A 24,458-nucleotide genomic window follows, 5' to 3' on the forward strand; every position below is an offset into this window, starting at 1 on the left:
AGCATTTTGCAGAGAGAAACAGGAAGTACAATCCTCAAAGCCACGTAAAGGAGTTTATTAGTTGCCAGGTGCAAAGCTTAGATCTCATCTTAGTTTTTTGTTGTTGTTGTTGTTGTTTGTTTTTTTTACTGGACCATGCTTCTATCAGTCTCAATTGTTCAAAGATGCTAATGGCTCAACTGAATATAAAGCTACAAACCTACAACTACAAGCCCTTATTTATCACCCCAGGCTTGTTTTCTGGCAAGATAATGTGACTTTTGTGTTAGTATTTAATGTTAATGTTATTATACCTGTTATTCAGTTGGCTAGTATTTATTCTTAGTTTTCCAGATGTTCCCCCTGTGCAAATTTGCAAACTTTCTGTATTGTTCCATGATAATTGATCGTTGGAAGTTTGTGAGCTGTGAGGATTATTTTTAGGATATCCTTAAACATATTTGGTGGGTATATAATTCTTCCTATTTGGAAATCAAATGAAGAGTTGGCAGTTAATTGTGCAAATCCCGCACACAGGTGCTCTCTGCTAGGAGCTGCTGTCCCTGGCTGCATGCCAGCGGTGAGGCTGCCAGAGCCCCAAGTCCAGCCGATGGCGAGGCTGAGCATGTGTTCCCACTGGGCTCAATAAGCAGCAGCATTCGGATACCCTGGTGGTACAAATGGCCTAATCCTGTCCCTCTTTCTCTGGCAGTTCAGGCTGAAGGTCTGTTAATGGGAAGCACGTACTCTGTGGGTCACTCCGCTGGCTGGACTCAGGCTTGCCTCTGCCTGCCGCTGTGCCTCTGTGTGCTTGGAGATGTGCCTTTAATCCCCTCACCTAACTCTAACCATGAAACGTGAAGTATCACCATTTTTTGTTACAGCTGTTCAGCATCTCCCCCTGCCAGCTCCAGAGGCTTGCTGCTGCCGGTGCCTTCAGCTGTAGGCCTTGCTGTCGCAAGCACCCAGTGTGCGTGAAGGCCATGGAGATCTCCTCCAGCTGCTGCGCTGTACTGACTCATCAGGCTCTTTCCGGAAGGCTATAGCTGTCTATTAATAAACAGACTTGCATTACTTTCGCTTGTGCCTAGGCAGACATGAACTCCTTGAACCCTTTTGTCTGTTTATTTAAATTAAATTGATTTGAGGGCAGACTGATTTGGGCAAATAATCCTTTTATCTTTTTTTTTTTTTCTTCCCTCTATATGTCTGAATCTCTTGATGGGACATAAAGAGCCAGTTCACTTCCACCTCTCGGACTGGATGGTCACCTACTGAAACATCCACTTGCCTGATTCTGCATGAAGCTTTTTAAATGCAGGAAGGCAGTTCTTCTATGGAAATAGGTGTTGGGGCTCCCACTTGTTTTAGCAGCAGTTTAATTTACAAATGTAATTGACAAGTATTCACAGTGCTTGTCACTCTCCTCATCTTTACAGCCTCACACACTCTTTGGGTTAAAACATCCTTGCCTCTCTCTTTCCATGGCCTCTCCTGTAAAAGAGGGGCTGACAGGTTGTTTTCAGTTCTTAGAGAAGGAACGAGGTTAGTTTCTGTGCCTGTGGATTTGAAGGAAGAGACTCTAAAAGGAGAGGCAAACAACCTTTGGCTTAGAATTTTGTTTTTCTGGTGGTGTAAGATTCACCAAGGTCAATTAGGGGGGTTGCATGACCTTGAAGAATAGACTCCTAAATTAAACATTTTACATTCCTAGACCTCTAATTATCTGAACATGCTATACCCATATATATAATTATGTGTTTTATGTTTTGTGTTTATTTTAATTTTGTTTGTTTGTTTTTAGATCAAGACTGTAGCTTCTCCTTGCACAAATACGTTGAAAACACATAGAGCTTACCAGAAGTACATTGTATAAGTTGTTGATGCCTATGTTTGCTTACTTTATTAAACGCATTTGCAGTATACTGCTGCATTTCCGCTTCTTTCCTGATCTAATAAAGTAAATATAGTACATCAAATGAAATTAGCTTCATTTCACACTTACTTAGCAGTTGATCCAGTGTCCTGCAGGATCTGCTTTTTATTTTTAAAACAAATCAAAGAAAATGTAGTTATTTCTCTGTAACTTCATTTCTTTCTAATTACCATCTTGGGAGGCAAGTGGTTTTGATGTTAGGAAGATGTAGTATACATTACGTTGATGTTCATTAAGTTAGAATGACATGGTAAATTCACAGAAGGTGAGGGACAATAAATTGCTTTAGAGATTGAATTTGAATTATCCTAACTTCTTATTATAGTTAAGATCTGTTAGTTGTGTGAAGCATCTTGTACAAGAGTAGTTTCCTTTCCCAAGTTTCAAATGGAATAGTACTCCAATGGTAATTCAAATGGTCTGTAGTGCAAAGAATGTTTTCAGAAAAAGAGAATCTAGAATTAGAGGATTTGTTTTATTTCTAAAGAAGTCACTTAACTGGCTTTGTATGATGTTTCTTCCACCTTTGCTTACCACTTTTCTGCAGTACTTTTGGCTTTGTGTTGGCTTTGCTGCTATTGTAAAGCTTGTGGTGATGATAGGATCGGTCCTTTCGGTAGGACTATGCAAGAGTGTTCATGCTCAGTAAACTCTTCTATAAATGTAATGTATAATAGGAGGTATGTGTATGTGTCTTATTCCTAATGGAAGTCCCTCTTGTGCCTGTTGCCTTTTATACCACTTATTAGTGCATGACATCAATAAAATTTTCAAGCTTTAAAAAAATCATACTGATTGCTACTCATCTCTTTGTAGACACTTCAGCAAATTTGACTTCAGTAAATTTGCCTTGCTCTAGAAAGCAGTGGCATTCAGTCAGTTGCTGTGACTGTCTTATGGAAATTTTGTGTGTTGAAAAAGTGTATTGTAGGTGTTCCAAAGGTAAAACTTGAAATCTTAGTTTCATTGAAAATGAAGAGCAGCTGCCTTCACAAAAACCTGTGAAAGTGGCAAAGTTCTGCAGTTTGCAGAAGGAAAAAGCAGAATTTTTTGATCTATAAGGAATTTCATCGCATGACGTACTCACAGTTGAACATACCTAGATGAATTAGGCAGATAATAAGTACAACATTTTGATTATATAGTTGGTGATTATAAAAGGTAGCCAAAACTCAGTCAACTCTACTTCTTCAGTTGGTATAGAAGATAGCTGTATTTGGCAAGAGTCAGTCAATGTGAAAGACGTGTATCCTATGGATGACAACAGTTTTGCCACCACTGAAGAACGTTATATGAGAAAGGGTGGTCTTCCAGATGGTGCTTGTGGTACAAAAGGTCTCTTGTTATCTGCCCCTGACTGTCTGTGTGAACTGGAACGTTTCAGTGTCATTCCTGTGTATTAAGTTTCCTGCCTGTAAAACAGGATAGCAGCAGCTTTCCCACGAAACCATTGCCCCAGCACTTTCAATGGTGTTCCCCCAGCGCTGAGACCCAGAGAGAGCAATAGGTATGTCCTCTGGTGGTCCAGCAATTAGACAAATTGGGGGATACCAGGGAGGAGAGGGGAGAGAGGCTTGTTTCTGCTGTCTTCAAATCAACCAGCCTTTTGCTGCTGAATAATAGGGGAAGTGAACTAGTCAGTGTTTAGTTATGCTTTTTTTGTTTGTTTATTGTAAAGAAACAAAAGCTTGAAATGTGTTTGCTTACATTTCTAACTGTGTTCTTGTTACATGCTGTTAGTTAATACTGCTTGATCTGACTGAGGACTGAATGCTGCAGGATACGTTTAGTATAGATTTTCCTTTATGCTTTGAGGGCCTTATCCTGCAAGGTGCTAAGCAGCCTCTGTTCCCATGGGCTTCTCAGCAGGAACTGGGAACACAGCATGAGCCGGGAGGTGGCCCAGTCCTCATGAAACTGGATCACGTGCAACCTAGTGTAACTTAAAAACACGATGAAGCTTTTCAAATGCTGCGATTAATACATCATGAACTCTCCCACAGTAGTAATTTTGGTGCTTTAATATATCACTGAAAATATTTCATTAAGCAGTAAAACACTGCTGTATATTTCAGGCCTCTGCTGTGCATGTCCTGGTGTGAAGGGGGACTGTTATCTTCCCCTTAATTTCTCTGGTGCAAATAAGTGCTACAGCTTCACTGTTTCATTTCACCCCAGGCAGTAATTCTGAACAGTTATCCCACTTCTCTTGGGCTTAGTGCTGCTATCAGATGATGGAAAGTGAGTGACCTTTCAAAATGGAGTGAACTATAATCATTCCGCCACTGGGGTCCTGGTTTGCTGTAGCACCTGATGGGGCCATGGAAGGATATTTATTGATCTAGGTACTCGCATGACTCGCATCACTGATGTATCTGGTGACAATTGTGTAAGCAGGTGAGCAGTTTGACCCATGTCTGCTGGTAAGCTTTTTGGGGGAAATTTTCTGAGGACATTAAAATGCAACGTACCCACACACTTGGGGAAGTATTACCTGCAGTTTTTTCTTTGTGATTCAAGGAAAAACCAAAAACCCCAACCCACAAACTAGTAGAAATAATTTTTCCATGTGTACATATTTACATTATTTTAACTCTGTCTTTGAATTATTTGCAGTTCACTTAGCCAGTGCTGTGTATGTTTTATATGTCCTCACATGGCTGAGAAGACACTTTGGATCTTAGTGAAACCAGCCTGGATTTTAAGTCACAAATGTCTGAAGCAGACCTCTGGTTCTCTATATTTAGGTGCCTCAGTACAATGGCCTCAGTAAGCAGGGTGACAAGCACTTGCAGCTGCATTGCTGCTTCCATCTATGCTTTCTCTGCAGCCTAGGGCACTGCTGTCTAAACAGTTTTTCAAGGCATTGCAAGCACATGTGGTGTCAGTAAAGAATCACTAGAGCATTATTCTTTGATGTTTCATCTCTTTTTTTTTTTTTAATTTCATTCTATAGGTTTTTGTTCTTTTTATGCTGTCAGTATTTTTTTTTTTAGGATTTTTTTATATCAGTATTTGTATCTCTATTAAAGGCTCTGAGGAGATCTTTAGATTAAGAACACTGCATTAGTGAAAGAGTTACTGGTTTTATTCTCACATTACCAGAAGACCAAAATTTTCTGATCATGCTTATTCTTCATTCTAGAGTCATGGTGGAAATACTTTGTAATAGAGTGACTGATTACAGGACTTAGCAATTACAGTTTGTTTCCAATCATCAGGATGCTTTCCAAATTTTGGTGATCATTTTGGTGGCTGAGTATGCTAAATAGTACAAACAGACCAAGTAGTGAAGAAAGGATGAAGGGCATACATCATCTTTGAATTTTTTTGTTGCAGATATGCTGGTGAAAAAGCTGAGATAAAGGTAAACCTTCACCTTTTTGAAGTTGGTAGGATCTTTGCCTATTGAATTTCATGGTGCTAGGATTTCTTTGTGTGTTCTGAAAAGTATGTAGCGATTTTGAGTGCTTTCACCTGAAATTTTACTAATTCCTCAAGGGTATTTTACATGCTGGCCTTGTAGAAAGGTAGACAACTTACTGTTAAGATACCTAAATTTCTACAGAAATCAATGATAAACTGGGCATTTTTATACATTTCTGAGTACACTGAATTATCTAAAATAGTGGATGTGTACTGATGGGATTTTCAAGAGAATATAAACAGGTGAAATATCGAAGTGCGATTTCTGCTCAAATTTTATTACCTAATTATTTTTTTAAATCTGGACTATAAAGCCTCATTTTCAAAACTGCTGATGGTTCCCACTGATTTCTGCTGGAGAGGCAGAGGTTCAGCACACATGAAAGGTAAATCAGTCTCTGAACACTTTGTAGTTACTGACTGCCTTTTGAAAATGCCTGCATTTTTTCTTGCTGGGAGGCATATAGCAAGTCACAGTAACAGCACTGAGAATACAACAGCCTCTGTCTTTGCAAGAATACTGGGGCTTCCTAAGTCAGTGCTTCAGCTGACATGTAATTACTTTTATGGGAAGACAGGGATCTAATTAAGACCAGTGGAGGGATTTTTTAATTGTATCTTTGCAAATTTAAGTAGTATTCAAAATCTACCTGTGTATTGGGGTAGTGCGCTAAAATTAGCTTCGGTTGCTTGTTCTGTAGTTTACTGAGTGTTTTCTACAGGCAAGTCTGTCAGACTATTTTCAGGTATGATTTTCTGGGTATAGCATGGAATATAATTTTCTGTGAGCAGCTGCACACCTGGAGGCATTCTTTGGCCAAAGAACAGCCCATATATTTAGGAGTTATTCTCTATTATATGGGCTGATACTGAACGTGCTTAAAAATAATTACAAAAATTGTGCAGCTTGAGTTCTATTGCAATTTGTCATGAAGAAGAAATGAGCACATGTGATGTTCGGGAGCAACTAAAATTCATGAGCAGTTGGTGGAAGGACTGCTTCATTCATATCTTATCTTTCCACTTCAAATGCATGAAACGTTTTTGGATTGAATGTGATTTTGCACACTACTGAAATATCGTACAGGCAAGTGTACTTTGAACTGTTTGCTGTGAGTCACACTTGGAGTCATTCATGTCATATTCAGTCTAGAACTTTCTTCTCTGAGTTACCAGTGAGAAGACGAGTAACATTTTCATAGCTCTTTGAAACTAGCAATGGGAAATGTTAGTATCCTTGCCAATGCAAAATTGTTCCATAGGTTTTTCTTAAGCTCTTTCTCTGGTCTGACTTTTAAATGGCTGTGGGATTAGACCACTACCACTTTCCCAAGAGACTAATTCGCAGTTTAATGGGGTTCATCATTTCTGTTTTTTGGCTGAGTTATACCTTTTCATGTAATTTCACCTGAATATGGCTTGTCATTTTCCCTTGGGCTCCCGTATAAGTATCATACCCATCATCATATGTACCCTCTGGAAATCATGCTGCAGCGGCTGTCAGATATCCTACCATGCTTGCTCATTGGTTCGCCACACTGTATACCTAGCTGTCTGAACCGATTCACATATTTTTCCTCTCTGGCCTGTTCAGCCAGTTCGGCAATTGTTTCTCGATAATTCCTGAACTCCCTCCGGTTTACTGGCATCTTTCTAATGCTCAGGACACACTGCACTGAATGTTGTGTTTGAAGTGTTATTTCACCTGTGCCCTGTGTGTGCGCATCCCTGCGTGTCTCTAGTCCATAACTACAGTATTTCATCTATACCAAGAAGAATTGGGGATTTTTATTATTATTTTTTTTGTGTGTGTGTGGGGGGAAACAATATTTTTGATTCTGTCAAGTATCTCATACAACTGAGGAGCATGAACGTGTTTCAATATGTTACTTCTTCATTGTGCAGCAGTGGCTGTCGCACACCGCATTAGATAAACAAGCAAAATTCTAACTAATTAATGAATGTGTAGAGTGGTATAAGAAGGCTGCCTAGAACTTTCTTTGATAAAGACTGCATGTAGGGGGAAAGAGTCACACACTTGTTAGGGACACGATGGTGTTAAACAGTGAATGTCTCCAAGGTTTTACATAGACTTCATTTAAGTATTTAATTATTGGTGAGATGCTGGAACTGTCTCTTAAATGATTGGATCAAAATTCCTCTGACAAGACACTCTTGTCTGTCCTTGGGACACGGGTACGCTGTAACTGCTCCATCTGCAACTTGCCTCGTGTGTCTGCCTTGGGATTGTAGTTTTTTTCTTTTTGTGTCCTTTTTTTTTCTCATTTTGAAAGATCTCAACACAGAGGACTTGCAGAGGGTCTGGAAAAGTTTTCTGTTCAGTTGATGTGAATTGAAAACAGAGTTACTAGAATTATAGGCAAAAGAGTACATCTCAGAATAGCTTCCCAATAGGAGCAATGTGGATCAAAAACTCACAGCTTTGAGGTAATTCTTAACTGGTTCCAAAAAGAACATATCATGTGGTTGCTTCTGGCAGCAATGGTCCAGAAGGAAAAGAAAGCAGCAGAAGAGAGGAAAACACTTTTTTCCCCTGAACTAAACCCAACTAAAATATAGCAAACGCATTGTGGGTGAAGATGGGCCCAAGCCTGGAAATATGATGCCCAAAGGCTGTGATCATTTATGCTGCTGTGGCTGCAGCTGAGCTGGATTAAGAGGTTGGTGTCCAGTTTATTTGGTGATCTGTATGCTGTGGAAGAGTGAACTTGTCTGGGGAGCTAATGGGGAGGATGGAGAGAGAATGCAAACCAGTGTGATCAGTGGAGAGAAGGAAGAGCCTTCTGAAGAGGGGTTTGAAGCGAGTTATGTCGAGCTGGACCTGGTCAGACAAGGTGATTGCAAGAAGACACTGGTTATGTAATTCTGAGTGAAATAATCTGCTCTTGATATAGTCTGGTTGTGAACAATCTGGCATTACACATTGCCATATTTTAGTTAACTTTCTATGTATAAAATAAGTGATAAACAGCACATGCTTTTTTTTTTTCTCCTCAAGTGTCCTTAATTTGCTTATTTTGTAAGTGCTATTTTTATTTTTAGGACTGCCCTCATGTTTGCTGGAGTGATGATTAATCCCGTAGACTTCTGTGCATTTACTAGAAGTTGTCGTGCTTTTTTTCATTGGAAGCTTTGCAAAAGGGAAATGGTTGAGCTGCAGTCTTCTGTGTCCCCTTTATTTGAATAACATGCTAAATCAAGCAGTGCTTTATGAATAACGTTCACCATTTGATTCAGATGTGCTTTGGTTGTGTGAAAGGACCAGTAGTACAATTATTCTTAGTGACAAATGCAAACATGCAATAGCTTTGACTGAGCACCTCTGTTCCTCCAGGTTATGTCAAGAAATGATAGCAGTGCCAGTTTTGATATATTGACACTGCCCGTATCCCTTTGGAGTAGTTTTCATTTGTCATCAAAAGAAATAGTAGATATGCCTGGGATTTCTCATATGTCATCACACATACACGTTCTACACATCCAAAGGAAAAGATTACTCAGTCATTTGTTATTCTTTCCCGTATAATTGCAGGTGCACCTGTTGTGGTTTAACCCGATCGGCAGCCAAACACCACACAGCCGTTCGCTCACCCTCCCCCCTCCCTCTCTGGGATGGGGAAGAGAAACGGGAAAGTGAAGCCTGTGAGTTGAGATAAAGACAGTTTATTAAGACAGGAAAATAATAATAACAATAATAATAATAATAGTGATAATGATAATAGTATTAATAATAATAATGTGTAAGAAAACAAGTGATGCACAACGCAATTGCTCACCACCCGCTGACCGATGCCCAGCCTATCCCCGAGCAGCCGGCCCCCCACCCCGGCCAGCCACCGCTATATATTGTTTAGCATGACATCAGATGGTATGGAATACCCCTTTGGCCAGTTTGGGTCAGCTGTCCTGGGTCTGTCCCCTCCCAGCTCCTGCTGCACCCCCAGCCTGCTCGCTGGCAGGACAGAGCGAGAAGCCGAAAAGTCCTTGGCCTGGTGTAAACACTGCTCTGCAACAATTAAAACATCAGCATGTTATCAGCGCTCTTCTCATCCTAATCCAAAACATAGCACCCTACCAGCTACTAGGAGGAAAATTAACTCTGTCCTAACTGAAACCAGGACAGCACCACAGGGAGATTTGATACGTAGTGAAAGGAAGAAAGAGTGCACGCACAAATTTCAGTTCTTTGCAAGCACCTGGCTCTATCAAGCAGCAAAAATTGCTGTGCCTGATGCTGGGTCATCAATTACTGGATCACAGGGGATACAAACACTCATTGAACTAATGTGTTTCAGAAATACATTTAAGGTGGCCTGTATATCTGAAAACAAGTTGCTGGGATGCACCCGTGCACATTCAAAATATTTTAAACAGTACTTAAAAAGCTGTTTAGAAATCCACGAGCATGGATAAAGTGGCAGGTATATGAAGTCCAGCTGTATAGCAAGCTGCAAATGTATAAAACAAGCAATCACCAAATCTTGCACCCTTTGGAATACATCTTGAAAATTTTTAGCAAAGAATTAAGTACTTGCTTGCAGAAATACCAGGTGATTGTCAGGGGCCAGAAGTCTTGTATATTCTGTGCAACCTGTATGTAATCTTCTTTGTCATGTATGAAGGATTCCCTTGGACTTTAGTGGGATTTAGTTCCAGTTCTAAATTCTTTAAAAAAAAAAATAGTGCAAATATTCTTGCTACCCTTGATCAGCTATCACTTTTTCTGTAACTGTCCTATGTGCAGGAGAACTTAGGTCTACCTTCTTAAATTTTCATCTTATTTGTAAAGACTTGATTGTCTGTTCTGGAAGGTAATAATGTTGGTTTTTAGTAATTGTTATTTTGTTTAATGACATCAGTTTTTATGTCACTGTATAAAAAAAAATTAAAAAGAATAGCACACAAGTCCTCTACTTACCTAGTTATTTGACTGTGTGAAAGAGCAAAAAGCCCCTATATTTCTTTGTGTTTTAACAAGCCTTATGCAAACTTTTATTTTCAGAAATATGGAAGATAGCACATCACATGACATGATTCTAACTTGCATGATTCTTACTGCTGTTCATCTGTCAATGTGGAGATGGGTGTCGCTTTGTGGTTAATGTTTTACATAAAAGAAACTTTTTTCAGTTCTATTTATACTTTTGTTGGATTATTGGGACTGCACTGTAAAGGTACCATGAATGAATATAATGAGGTACTTGCTAATCTTTACACTTATATTTACTAATAGTATTTACTTCATTTATGAATGTGATTTGCAATAAATTAAAAGGGTAGATTATGTTATTACAAATGTATGTTTACAAATGCATTTTAAGACTGTCATATTTTTTTACTAAAGACGTTGTGAAGAGAATATTAGAAATAGTTGATTAAATAATTTACCCAACAAGCACATTTAGAATGTTGACGTTGTTTCATTTCTGAAAATTGGCTTCAGCAGAGCCCTTCCTTAGATGATGTGTGCTGAGTGGGATGGATTCTTTCAAAAGGTCCTGTGTAGAAGAGAAAGATTGTTTTTTCCCATAGCATCACTGCATTCTTTTTGAAGAGTTTCATAGAAAGGTAATAAACTGTACGCTAGCACACTTGGTGTACAGGCCAAATGATGAAGTATTTTGCTAATTCACTTGTTCACAAATTGTCAAAAGCCCCTCACATTTATCATTCACTTGTGGTTGTGACAGTTCAATGCTGAAAGAAGAATTTGCATTGTTTGTTTGGCCTAACTGTAGGTAATACAGTAGTACTTCTTGCTTATTTTTTCAGTTGTTTTTATGGTTATTTTGTCTGTGCTGTTTTCAGTGTAAAACAAAATGGTTCTGTCCTATCTGATTTTGGAGGTTTTGTCTTTTGTCAGTGTCCATTAAGCTGAAGAAAGATTTTTTCCATAGAAAATTGCTGCTTATGGCTGCTGGGTTTCTTCTGCTGTTATTTGCATGTACGTCATCTTCATAGAAATCGGAAGAAAGACTTGACATTGAAGCATTTTACAGCCTGTTTAACTTTTAGTTTTGAATTTTAATTCTCTTCAGAAAATTTGCTGACTCAAATAAGAAATAAGCTACAAAAAAAAAAAAAAGATTTTGTTTGTTCTTAAATATTCCAAATTCTCTGTGGAAGTAACCTGCTGAGTTTTTCAGCTGGCCAATAACTTAATACCTCCATCTTCTACCAGTTCTCAAGGCACTGGTTCAAAGGTCATACATTTCAGGGATGCAATTTGAGACTTTTTTTGGATGGGATCCCACATTACATCTTCTAAAAATCATTATTTCCACCGTGTGTTTGTGGTACGGTTTATTGCCAACCTACTCAGTTTCAAACTGGTTCTCAAACCTCAAATGAACTACTAGAAAGGAGTGTGTTACGTGTTTGTTGTAGAATTCATTTGGATTTTTTTTTTTCATTTGAGTGAAAAGACTAAAATATTGGGAAGTGTCTAGCTTCAGCGACAAGTTGTGGTCTTGTTGAAGTGGAAGAGAAGGCTAAAGGGCATGAAAGTAATAGGAATACGTTGAAGGATTTGGATGAATTTTTGAAGATCAGGGTACAAAGCAAAGGTGGGAGTGAAAATACTTTCTGTGCAATTAGTGGCATGAAATGCTGTTCTTCTGTTGCATGTGGGTTTTTTTTGTAGATACTAAAGAAAAGTACATATGCTCTAACTAGAAACTGGTAAAAGATTACAATTTCAGTTGCATCTGTTCAACTGGACCTTGTTCTTATTCCTTCTTATTGCCTCACCTAGAGTAGAAAGTGAAAATATCAGTTCTGTTTCATGCTCTGCTTTCAGAAATATTATACAGGCCCTCAACCCAAAGTTTTCACCAGTGTAATTTTATTATTCTTGAAGGGATTTCACTAACCTTTCTTTCAACTCACCAACTTGTTCAGAATTTGACCCTGGCACATAATCAATCGCACGCTAGCATCTAATCTTATATATTTGTACATAAGCTACTTTTCTGAGTGTTTGTATCGATTTTCATGTATAGAGCTTCGTGCATCCTATTACCTTGTTGCATAACTTCATTGAGCTAGATTTTGTATTTTGGCTATTGCAAACAAAAGTAGTTGCTTTGGGATTTTGTAGCTCCAGGTGCAGTAAGATGAAGAAAGTCTTATATACTCTCTTGTTACGTTTCGTTATAGATTGGATTCAGACTATCATAAGGTGACAAAAAATGTTGTTTCCTTTCTTCAGCAAGGTTGTGAGCTGCAACATTAGCACATGGAGCTCTGTCTCTAGTAGAAAGTGCTAAAACTGGAATAGAAACTAGATCACAATTTCCACACTTAATAAGGCAGTAAGTCAGCAGCTGCCATGGAACAGAGCTGGCTGAATTGTCAGAACCACTCCATGGGCATAAATCTTAGACTTGCGCCAGATGCTTCATGCTGTTCCTGCTGTGCAAAACAGCTGGAAATTCAGCTTAAGGGATTTCTTTCCTAGAGAGAAACTACAGCTGGCATAGGGTTGAGATAAAGTGAGTTTGATGGGAAGATACGTCACGCACTCTTGCTATGGTGTCACTGTTGTGGCTTTGGGATACATGTCTGACTGTCTGATTTTGTACAATGATAGGTAAAAGCTGCAGTTCAAGGCATGCAAAACAATCTTACAATTGTATTTAGAGAGATAGACCTGTGCATAATGGCAGGTAGAAATTTGGCAGGGAGATGATCTTTGGAAGAACATTGCTGTTTCTAGTTTTTCTCTGTACTAAATCTGTGGAAACAAAACTGTTACATTTAAGGGTGTAAACAGGTACTTTTCCTTTTTATGAACATGCTTTGTCTCAGTAAATTTTGTTTTGCTTCCTTTAGCAGTTTTCGTGTGTATTTTTATTTATTTTATTTATGTATTTATTTTTCTCAGAAGCTTACATTTTGGGGTAATGTTTTGCCTGGTAGTATATTCAGTTTGGGCTTTACTTTGACCCCATAAGATATGGCTCATGAAGGATTCTTGTACAGGAGTGTGGTTTAGTATCGCAAAAATTTTGCTTCAGTGGGCTATCTGAAGGCCATTCAGTCCTACCTCTCCTGGGTCTCAGAGTGCTGGAGTCTGATGGTCATGGCTGCATACACTCTGTCTACTCACTAATGTGCATTTCAGTCCTGACTCTGCAAATGGCTCTGTGAATCTACAAAGGCTAAAAGTCCTTTTTAACTAACTTTGAGAAAATGTGGTAATATCAAATGCGGGTGAATCTGCTTGTTCTGTAACAAAATGGGATAGATTCACTTGAAAAACAGCACGTATGTTGTGGCTCCCCATTTGGTTTATGAATTGCTTCTCAGATGCAGATAGACCTTTGCAGGATAATCTCTCTGAAGAAGAAACAGATGTGTTTAAAACACATTAGAAAATGCTTGCAGGAAATACTTTATGAATAGAATTGTTACTAAGTAAGGCTAGAGCCCTCTGCATGTGAATATTATTTCAAGCAATAAGAAGTTTACATTAAGATCACATAAGCAGTGAAACATGACATTTCTCACTAATTTCTTGTAAGTTGCTTTACTGTTTGTTAAATAACAAAAAATTTACAAGGCCCTTTACAGTCTGAAGGTTGTTCTGAGCTTAAAGGAAGAGAAACACATGTAGTGTAGGAAGACTTTTGGAGCAGGTCTGAGCTGAATAAAACAGAAATAACATGATCATTGAAGCTTTGTTTACACCCAGGAGTTTAAATGTGCTCATGAAGCAATGTAACAGAACTAGCCAGGGTGATGGTTGGCTGGTTAGAATGTGTTTATGGGAATGGGAAAAATCATAGTACTATAAGCTGTATTTATAGCAATAGCTGCACTAGGGTTGTACAGAGGAGCTGCTATGCCAGAAGGAAAAATCACATCCCTCGCTGGAATAATCATGTACTTCTGTGTCCAGGCCAGGCCTAAATTAATTCCAGTTGCCTTTCTGAGTACTTAAACAAGAAGGCAGCTTCAGTACAGGCTTTCTTTGGCTCTGGGAGGATTTAACACTGAGAGGTGGTGAACATCTGTGTCTTCACTGAGCCTGTGGTTTCTGAAGGTGCCTTAAGCCATCAGTGTCTTGTGTTTCTGTCTTGGCTCCAAATCTCATTAAAGTCAATGGGAAAACATTTCAGTGCTGCAGGACTGGAGCTTCTCAAGAGGTGAGCCTGGTGTAGCTGGGTTTCTGACAACTCAGGTGCACAAGCGGTAGGAAGCAGTTTATCCTGGGTGTAGAAAAGCGTGCTGAAGTGTGATCACACATGACAATCACAGAGGCGAGCTGGGACAGATAAAACAGTTTTGCGCTATTTGGTAGTCCTACTTTGTTTTTTCATTACTTTTTTTGATTCTGCGTCCCGAACATAGCTAACATATCACTACCAGCCCAAGCAAAGCGCCGCCTCTCTCTGGGGGCTCTGACAAGTCATTTATTCTCTCCAAAATGGAGTTTAAGTATGTGCAAGAGGAATGGCCTGTCTAAAAGGCTGCTCCCATGGGAGCTTCCTCTGGCATGATGTGTCTCAGCGTACAATGTCCTGGGGACACTGAGGAGAGGGCAGCACAGAGATCCCAATGTGTGCTGAAAAAGTGAATTTAAATAGGAAGAAGACAATTTCTCACTTTTTTTTTTTCCTTTGGTAAGATGGGAGAGGCTAAGAGTGTAAAGAATTTCAGGTTAGACACACCCAACATAACAAGTAATTCTGCTGAGTTGAGGACTCAGCTAAGTTTGGTCGATTCCTAAGCTGAGTCAGTAGTGTTTCTAGTAAAAACTGATGGTTTGTTATAACTGGAAGTAAATATCCCGTTTTCAAGCATCTTACTGTTTAATCTTGGGTTCACATCTTGTTCACATTCTTTCCTCCGAGTGGCAGCTCGGGCTTATCAGATTCCATTATTATTTCTAACCATATTACCATTTGATTTTTGTTTGGCAGCTAGGTTTTCTGTTAATGCTTTTCAGATGGAGGTGACATCAAATTTTGGTGGTGAAATTTTACCCGTAGGGAGACTTCTTATTACTAGGTTTACAGAACTATGTTACTTCATATAATTTTTACCTTTTCTTTCCCCTCTTTGGTAATATTCATCACAGTACTGAGACAACTACTAGATTCAGTGGGCTCTGTATCAGACCTTGAACTTGCCTACAGTCATTGCAGGAGCTGGTTTGAGGTTATTTCTAACCTGCATCTTCATGAACCTTGCATTTTATTTCCATCTCACGAGATTTTTTTTCACAAGTGTATTTTTTCACATTAGTTTCCATTTAATGTGACCACAGCTGCTGCTGTCACAGCTACCACATGATGAAAAAGGAAGAGAAACACACTTTCACAGAGTTTCTGCACATAGAAGCGTAGAGTAATTTAAGGGGGGAGTGACCTGTGCAGGCTACCTGGTCCCCTCTCCCCCCGCTCACTCAAAGCAGGACCAGCTTCAGAGTTAGACCTGGCTTCAAGGTTAGATTAGGTTGCAGACAGCCTTATCAAGTTGAGTTGTGAATATTGTCATGGATGGAAATTCTGTAACTTCTCCAGCCCCTGTTCCTCTCCTAAATGTGAAGAACTTCGTTTATGTACATACATACATGGAATTTCACTTCTTTGCTGGAGCTTTTATACTGACTTGAGGGAGGTTTTTAATTTGAACACGGAGTATTTCCTAGGTTCTAGGAAGACTCTTCTTTTCTTGGAATAAAAGTCCACACTTGAAGATAATACAATATGACAGTAGTCAAACCCATACACAGCAGTTCTGGTGGCAGCGAAGAGATATACAAGCTGCCGGTCTAAAAGAGTAAGGCTGAAGTACAGCTTTAGGTAATAGAAGGAAGAAGTAATGGTTACAAACGCAACATCTAGAGGATAGTTTTAGTAAGAACCGGCCCTTCATTAACTTACAGCTTTTTTGTTATTTATTTTATTATTATTTTTAATCACAGGACAAAATTCTTCACACATAGCTGCACTGAGATATAATATTCCTTTATTTTGGAATATTTCCCTACTTAAAATAGTGGCATTTTATGCCATGACAGATTGATTAGATTTAAATACCCCAGTCTTTAGGCAGAATGCTCCAAGATGATGAGACGCAGATGCTGCCTATCCAAAAATCTGGAAAAGAACTAAAAGAAAAATCACAAAATGTTGACATTACACAGTGATGGGATTTAATCCTGGCATGACTGAAGCTATCAAGAATTGTGTGGCTAAATCTGTTGTCAGATATAATAAACACTCTTTCTGCTTCCATTTATGTGAACATGTGCAGCTGTTGAAGAAATGGGCATCTTTGCTTCTTAGTCAAACAATACATAAAATGTATTATGCTAGAAAAGATTATGTACAAAAACAGGTGACAGAGCTGTGCTGCAATAGATTGATTTAGGGAAGAGAGTATAAGACCTACTTTTTCGTATTGATTCCCTCCTGCAGTCATTGAATTGTGTAAACAGAGCTCATTTAACTGAAGTTCTTGAGAGAGAAAGAAAATATTGTACGTGCATTCATTTTATAGTCTACACGGGAGTTATATTCATGTAATTGAAAAAGATCACCGAATCAGTTTTCAACAACATACAATACACAACAGAATTTATTAAGAGGACTGTGCCATCGTGTCTTTGTCTGTTTTTTTAACTCACTATAGACACGAACATGCATCATGTATTATTTAAATGTGTATGTTGACACAGTTTATAGTATTTAGAATTGGAAAGAACATGAGTTATACAACAGAAAGCTTTCAGCATGCTGCAGAGTTGAATTTTTTTTAGGGCTAAATGAAGATGTACGTTACCCTTAAATAAAATAAAGATAATGAAAATAAAAATAAAAGGGTTCTTAGATGACTGAGCAGACCACCATGTTCATTTTTCTTGCTCTCAGCAGTGAATTTAGTGAGCATCTTGCTGGGTCTTAGGAAAAGCACATGTAGGCTGACCTAGAGGATGAGGACAATATGTTTGTATATCTTTTTTCTGATGAAGCAGGCTCTGGTAATCCATGTGTTGAAGATGCTCTTTAGTGTGACTGTGGCTCTTTAAAATTTGATTTTAACTCACCTTGACAAAGAGGTATAGGTGTCAAATAAGATTGCCACAATTTTTATAAATATGGGGGTTTGAGGAGAGAAAGGAGCCTAAGCAATACAGAGCTTGGCTGAAGCTAACAAGAACATACAGCATGTTAAGGGCTTCATGCTGAGCTTTGAGTAAACCCCAGGAAGAAATGTAGAGAAAACTGGGCTTTTCTAGTTCTGATGTTCACAGAGCAACTTTTTTCTTTTTTTTCTTTAGCAAAAGTACATTGTGAAATACTACTCTGAAGTAAATATAATGCAGTCTTGATATTCTTTTTAAGAAGGTTGAAATCAGGATATGCCAATTTAGCCAAGTAAGCTTTCAAAATGGGCATGACATTTTTTTTCCTTGCTGTGCACTTCAAAAGCCATCAGCTGTTACCTTCTGTTCTGGAAACCATCAGGTTCCTATAAATAAACATAAGATAATATAGGAACAGGAAAAAAAAGATCTTATGCCAGCAGTTATTCTTACTATTAATTCTGTTGTTTCTTTTTTTTTCTTTTCTTCTTTGCAGTGTATCCTATTCAGTGCATGTCTCTGAGGACTACCCAGGTACTGTGCAACATTCTTGTCCATGGCACATGTATACGTGTTACTGTAAATTACAACATTCAGATGAGAATATTTGAAAGGGTGTTAATGTGTTCCAGGTGCATCCTTGTGCTAATCACTTTCCATTAGTCAGATAATTTTCACAGTCATTTCTTCCTTTCAGGTATCATTTATCAACCGGGTCAGGGTGAGAAAACCTAGTTCACAAGTTTACTGAGACCAGATCTTGTGATGCTTTCCCTGTTCGGAGCTAACACAGTGATAGAGGAGGGAGAAAGCGCCCGGATCTTTTTTGGCATGGTAGATAAAGTCTGATCTTTCAAGAGACTGAGCAGTCTGGCACGGTGCCAGCAGAGCAGTTCAGTGTGTTAAACCTTAATGAGACTGATGACTCACGTTCTTAAAGTTAAACCTGTGGACTGTGCAGTGATGCTTCCCAGGGTCTGCAGGAGTTGGGGTTTGTGTACAGGTGTCTCTTTGGTAACGTAAGCTTGCAAAGCTGTTCCCAGCTGCTCACTTCTGCCTCCCTGCCATACCCTTAGCCAGGTTGGCAAAAGCATTTTTGTAACCATGTGGCCAACCTGTATGGTTCTGAATTATCCATGTGAAAGACAACCAGCCAAGAGCAAAAGCTAATATTCAGCTAAGTTGTTTCCCTGATTTCCTTCACAAAGAGCCTGCACAGCTCCTTTTATGGCACAGAGGTTAGCAGAAACAGGAGAGGGAAACGGGACACTGTATAAGCAGTGGTATATGGTAGTGCTGCTGGATTTCACCACACTGTGTATTTTGCACCCTAGGAATATTTAATAATATAAATACTATGAATTATATGAAAGCCTCTTTCTTTATCATTATCCATAACATCTCTGTAATATTTCCAAAAGAAATACTTCTTGCTTCTTTTAGAAACTCTAAATAAGTGAGGTTTTACTCTTCTTCACTAATAAGCAGGAATAGACTGTCTGTTCAAAATACAAGTGTCTGAAGCAGATTCAGAGAGAAATTAGTGCAACAGTGATGATAAATACAATTGATTCTGTTACAACCTTTAAAAGGGAGAGAGATTGTTTTTTCACCAGGAAAAACTGCTACTAATAACAATCTATTCAACAGGTAGTAAGTATAGAAAGTGAGATTCATAAAGTAGTCGTACCACTAGTAAATTGATGGATTGGTTACTGGGTTGGCCTGGCAATGAAAAGTGGAACAAATAGTTGAAAAAAAAATGTTAATGGTTTGTTCTATTAAGTGTCAGTAATGGATTTATTCATTTCAGCAATTAAGCTATTACGAGCCCATAGAACGTATTCTCTGGGAACCCCTAAACTAAATGACAGTGCAGAGCACTGAACCAGCAGGTGCTCCTACAGCAAATGAGATTTCATCTCCTGGCAAGCTCTTCTGTCTGACAGACCTCAAACCTCCCTTACAGATGCTCTTTGCAGCATGCCCTGATGGTCTACAGGCCTAAATTACTTTCACCCTGAAACTTAATGGGTATTCTCTGCCATCATCCCCTATTTTTTAAAACCAGATAAAATTTGATCTTTTTACACTGTAGCTGACTTGGTGACGGGGAGCAAACCAGTTGTGCATGTTTACTGATCGAAATCTAACCCTTCGGGCCTTTGGAAGCACTGGTTTTTTTTTGTTTGTTTGTTTGTTTTTTTCTATCTCAAGCATTCACAGTATGTACATCTGCTTTGTGAAGAAGAGATGTCTAGTGTGTTAGGAATGATAATGACTCTGCCATTTTACAATGTTGATCCTGAAAATACTCACTGTGATTTGGTGAGCCAGTGTCTTTGTCCCCTGTATTTGTACTCAATCTTTTGAGGTAGCCATGATCAGCAGTAATGTTATCTCTTTTCTGGCATGTATTTTAAGGGATATTTTAGGGGCATATCAGAGCGTGGTGGTGTCTAGCATTGGAAACTCTCTGCTGGTATCCTCCTCCTCAACTGGAATATGCCTTTCAAGCACTGTTGCTTGTTACTAGAGTTCAGAGCAGTATATGCCCATCAGATAAATTTCTCACTGGATAAGTCTTTGCAGATCATGGTTTAAGTCAATTAGTGTGTAGCTGTATCAAAGTTGTATCCTTTAGAGATCAAGGGTGCGTAATACACAGTGGATCAAACTTTGAATACCAGCAGAAGACTGTCAGAAATGATCATCAGATAAATTGCTAGTGTATGTAATAAATATATGGAGAGATAAAAGTGCTGCTTTAGAAATGTTCATTCAGCCAGAAGTGATACCACAAGTGAATTTTAGATACCATAAAAAGACCTTTGGGTACTCTGTATACTCTAGCTCCCTGCATTGCTATTGTATATGCAGCATCACCACGTTGACACTGATAACTGTGTAGATACTGCTGAATTGCTTCATAAAGCATCAAAAGGTTACAAACAGCTAAGCATTAAATCATACCTCTGGGAACCATAATATGACATGACAACTTTCAGTAATGGAATGTGTTTGAAAGTTTCATAATTGCAAGCGAAAGCTAAAAATACGCTCACAATGGTGCACTGAAGAAGTTAATCAGAAGAGTGTTGAGACAGTAATGTCTGAAAGTTATTTATACATTGCTGAAAATGTGAAAATATAACTAAAAATTTTACAGGCAAGTAATAACAGTTCCAGCAAAATATCTTGGTAACCATTTTCTCACAACATTGACAAAAGTGGGGGAGAATAGCGCTCCTAAGGAGCAGTTACAGAATATAGCATCAATGAGTAGACTAAAGTCCCTTTAATATGAGTGGATCATGACTCCTGTGAGAACCATTACAGCAGCAGGTATTTTGCTAATGAATATATGTTTTGACTGATACTTGCTAGCTGCCATAAACTTTTAGAACTACTGTGGTCTTTTATGCCAGTGATTTGTGGGTTATGGACACATTAACAGAAACATCCCTCTCTTAGACTGCGTTAGACTGCAGTAGAGATGGGGACACCCAGCTTGGCAGCGAGTAGTTGGTTGCCTACCTGCAACAGGTTCAGGCAGACTCCACCTAACTGTGTTGGAAATGGGATCTTGAAGAAAGACCAAAACCAGTGTCTTCATTTCAAGTTTCATTACACTGACAGAAGGACAGGAAAGGAAAAACACACACACACAGAAACAAAAACAAAAAAAGCAGTGGTTGCCAAGTAGAAAAGGAAAACAAAAGCTTGGCAGTGAGAAATATTATCCAGCTGCCACGAAAGAATGACAAGCAATGGGCATAAAATATAATTAAAATCAATAAAACCTTAATTGAGTCAGCCTTTTTTCCATATATATATTTCTTGGTAATCATATATTCTGTACAGCACAAATTGTTGTATTTCCTACATTTTCATATAGCAATAAGTTCTAGCACATGGATTTCCTTATCTGCACCCATATAGTGAGAGCTGGGTAAATTTATTTAGATCTAAATGATGCTCTCTACAGCAGAAAGCTACGCTCCCAGACTTGGGGAAGGAGTGGGCATGTGTTGTATGCCCAGAGCCATCCAACGTGGTGATGCTGGCACTGAAACGGTGATGGCAAGGTGGAGCCTGCAAATAGAGGCAAGGCAGGGGGTCTGGGAGAGGGTGAGAAGCAGCTGCCCTGGGTGCATAGCTTACAGCCTGACAAAAGTGGCAGGAGGAGCGAGTGCTGGCAGATGGCTGGAGGCAGCACCTCTTACTCTCGCTGTGCCGTGGCTCTAAAACATGTCCCTGTGCCAAGCATGTAGCCAAGCAGATGCAGACTGAGCAGATGGAGCAGGTTGCGGTGCCCACGGAGTGCAGCACTCGGGGGAAAGTGGGGTCAGCCTCCAGGAGCAGCTACCTGCTCACAGTATGTGTTTGCTGTGCTGTGCACAGACTACTTGGGTTACCTCACGGGACAGTGCAGGAGTGAGAAGTAGGCAAAGGTGTGGGGTAGTGCCAGACATGGTAGCTCTGCGTGGAGGTGGCAGAAAGGCTGATTCACAGGTGGCGGGCTGGGAAAGCCCCACGCGCCTGTCTGTGCATGGCGATGCAGCTGCCAGTCTGCAAAGGCAGCGTGGCACACCTGTGGGAACTGCTGGTGCTGCTGCGAGGAGGGGGCAGCCTCCCTAGGGCTCAGTCTGGATGCAGACTTCCCAGAACACTGCAGTATAGGTGGCAAATTGCTGGATTTACTGATCAATTAATGTTTACATTATTTCTAGCATTCCACTGGAAGCACCGTGGTCAAAAGCTTTGAGATGTGGGGTTGCAGCAGTGTGCTTAAAAGTGCATGCGAGTTCATGCCCTTTGCTGATGCTGATTCTGAGCACTCTGGTGCATGATAGATCAAGCCCTTTCAGTTCTCTTACTTGCCTCTCTATCTCTGATTATCTTAATTGTCAGCCTTTCTGCTATAGAGTGGAAAGTTCAATTTAGCCCAGATCATTAGAAAACAAAATTTTTAATACTTTCGTAGGCAGTTCAGCAGTTCATGCAAAATCAGCTTCTGTGCATACTGCATAAAAACTTGCTGCTCCTTTTTTGTTGTTAGTGGAGGTTTGGTTGGAAATAAAAAATCACAGTCTATTCCCACATTTTATAAGAAAGTTTGAAGTGTGCTTTCAGTATTCATACCCGTACCGAAAGTTTTTAAAGGGAACAAAATATTTTTTTTTCCCTGAATCAGGCACAAGAAATGTTCTCCATTGATTAGAAGATAATTCAAACATCCTTTGTAACTTTCCAACATGAGGCATATATATTTTGCCTCATAATATATGAGGCATATATATATATATAATGTCCTGTTAACAGCCAGCTCACTGCATGTTAGACTAAGCCTGAATGTTGGTATCAAGCATGACAGAAAATGTAGAACAAGTCATCCTTTTGGAAAAGGTTGGCACCAGCCCCTATGGGTCTTGGGACAGTTCTGAGCAGTGCTTGGTACACTTCATGAAAGCCATAATGTTGGAATGCAGGGGGGTTGGTTGTATAATATTTGGTTCTTAATCTTCCATCCTTTCGGTACTTTTCTTTTATCTGCAATCTCTCTAGAAAAAAGCACAGCAAGAATATGATAGTGTTGGGTTTCCCTCATCAGTTGGGAAGTGATTCATTATGGTAGAAGGGTGGGTTGTGCAACGAGGGAAGGGGCTGGCAGAGCACCACGGAACTTCAACATGCAAAGTGTTTTTCTTTCATAGATAACACGTATGTTTCCAGTTCTGATAACGATGAAGATGTGTTAGTTACAACAGAGCCAATTCCAGTAATTTTCCACCAAATTGCTACAGGTAATGTTATGTCCTGATTATTTTACCAAGTTCATGTTTTGTGAGGGAGGACAAGACATTTCCTGTACTTAAAGGGAGATGTGTTAATGTGCGTACTTGTACAGTTCACTAGTTCTTCACAGGCTCTCTGTAGTAAGTTGTCCTACATTTCAGAATAGAATAAATTAAAATACTTCTTTTGGGGATCAACACAATTGTGTAGGCAGAATGTATTTTATTCCTTTAATGTCCTGCAGTCTGTGCTAAAGTAATTCTCCTCAAATACAGTTAGAGGTGCTTAGTACTTCCCAATTATAAGTTTTCATGCTCACTTGCTTAAACCTTTATGAAATCTGTACCACTGGGGATGAAACAGTCTATAACTATCATTGCCTCTGGTGAATTATTTCAGAAAATTTCAAACAAAATGGTTCAGCTATTTCACAAGTGAGACTACAGGAAAAAATATTTTTTCCAGTGATTTTGGGAACCTCTTCATTTGAAATTACATCCATACTTTCAAAAAAACCCGAAACATTTAATACATAAAATGGCGTTTAGAGATCTAGGCACTTATATACAATATATAACCAAGATCTCTGTATACTCCACACAGATTTTTTTTAGACTTTATCAGCTAAATTCCTTGATGATTTCAGGCTATAGGAGAAACTGAGTAAAGCAGTCTTAAATCTAGCAGTTCTGCAGATAAGAGTGCTTGACTTTGTGGTATTTTTATTATTGTTACAGAGCTTTAAGGTATTTTTGTGTGCATGTATAACACAGAATTACTTTGAATTCCACTGGAAAATCAATATGATTTTCAGTCTCTGATCTCATTTATGTAGTAAATCAACAATAATTTTAATAAAGTTACTGGAGTGGCACCCTAACAAAAACTGGTCATTATAGCCTGAATTTTAAGATTTTATTAAATTTTATTAATTTGAATAGATTAAATTTTATTTGCAAGTATGTACATAATTTGAAAAGAAGTAAAGCCTATCATTTAAAATAAGATCTAAACCTGTATTTTGTATATACGTTGATCTGATTTAATTATTGCTGAGGGCTTTTGATCTTTCATTCTTTTCATTCTTTTTTACACAGAAGTTTAAATTACTGATTGGGAAAACAAAATCTCCTAAATGGACCAGCTGAATTTCATTTCACAGTTAAAAACATGAGTATTCTGAAACATAGTCTCTTGTTA

At 38.9% G+C, this 24,458-nt stretch overlaps 1 protein-coding gene across 5 annotated transcripts in view; it reads left to right on the forward strand.

Annotated features, from left to right (window-relative positions):
* Window positions 1-24,458, forward strand: part of PARP8 (poly(ADP-ribose) polymerase family member 8) — a 125,914-nt gene that overhangs the window by 49,138 nt on the left and 52,318 nt on the right. For all 5 annotated transcript variants that reach the window (XM_080575168.1, XM_080575167.1, XM_080575165.1 and 2 more), the window contains 2 exons: window positions 17,956-17,993; window positions 23,177-23,266. In XM_080575168.1, the coding sequence (XP_080431294.1) occupies window positions 17,956-17,993; window positions 23,177-23,266 (128 nt within the window). The remainder of the gene's footprint in view (window positions 1-17,955; window positions 17,994-23,176; window positions 23,267-24,458) is intronic.

Source organism: Anser brachyrhynchus (genome assembly GCF_964034855.1).
Source record: "Anser brachyrhynchus genome assembly, chromosome: Z".
NCBI classification, from domain to species: domain Eukaryota; kingdom Metazoa; phylum Chordata; class Aves; order Anseriformes; family Anatidae; genus Anser; species Anser brachyrhynchus.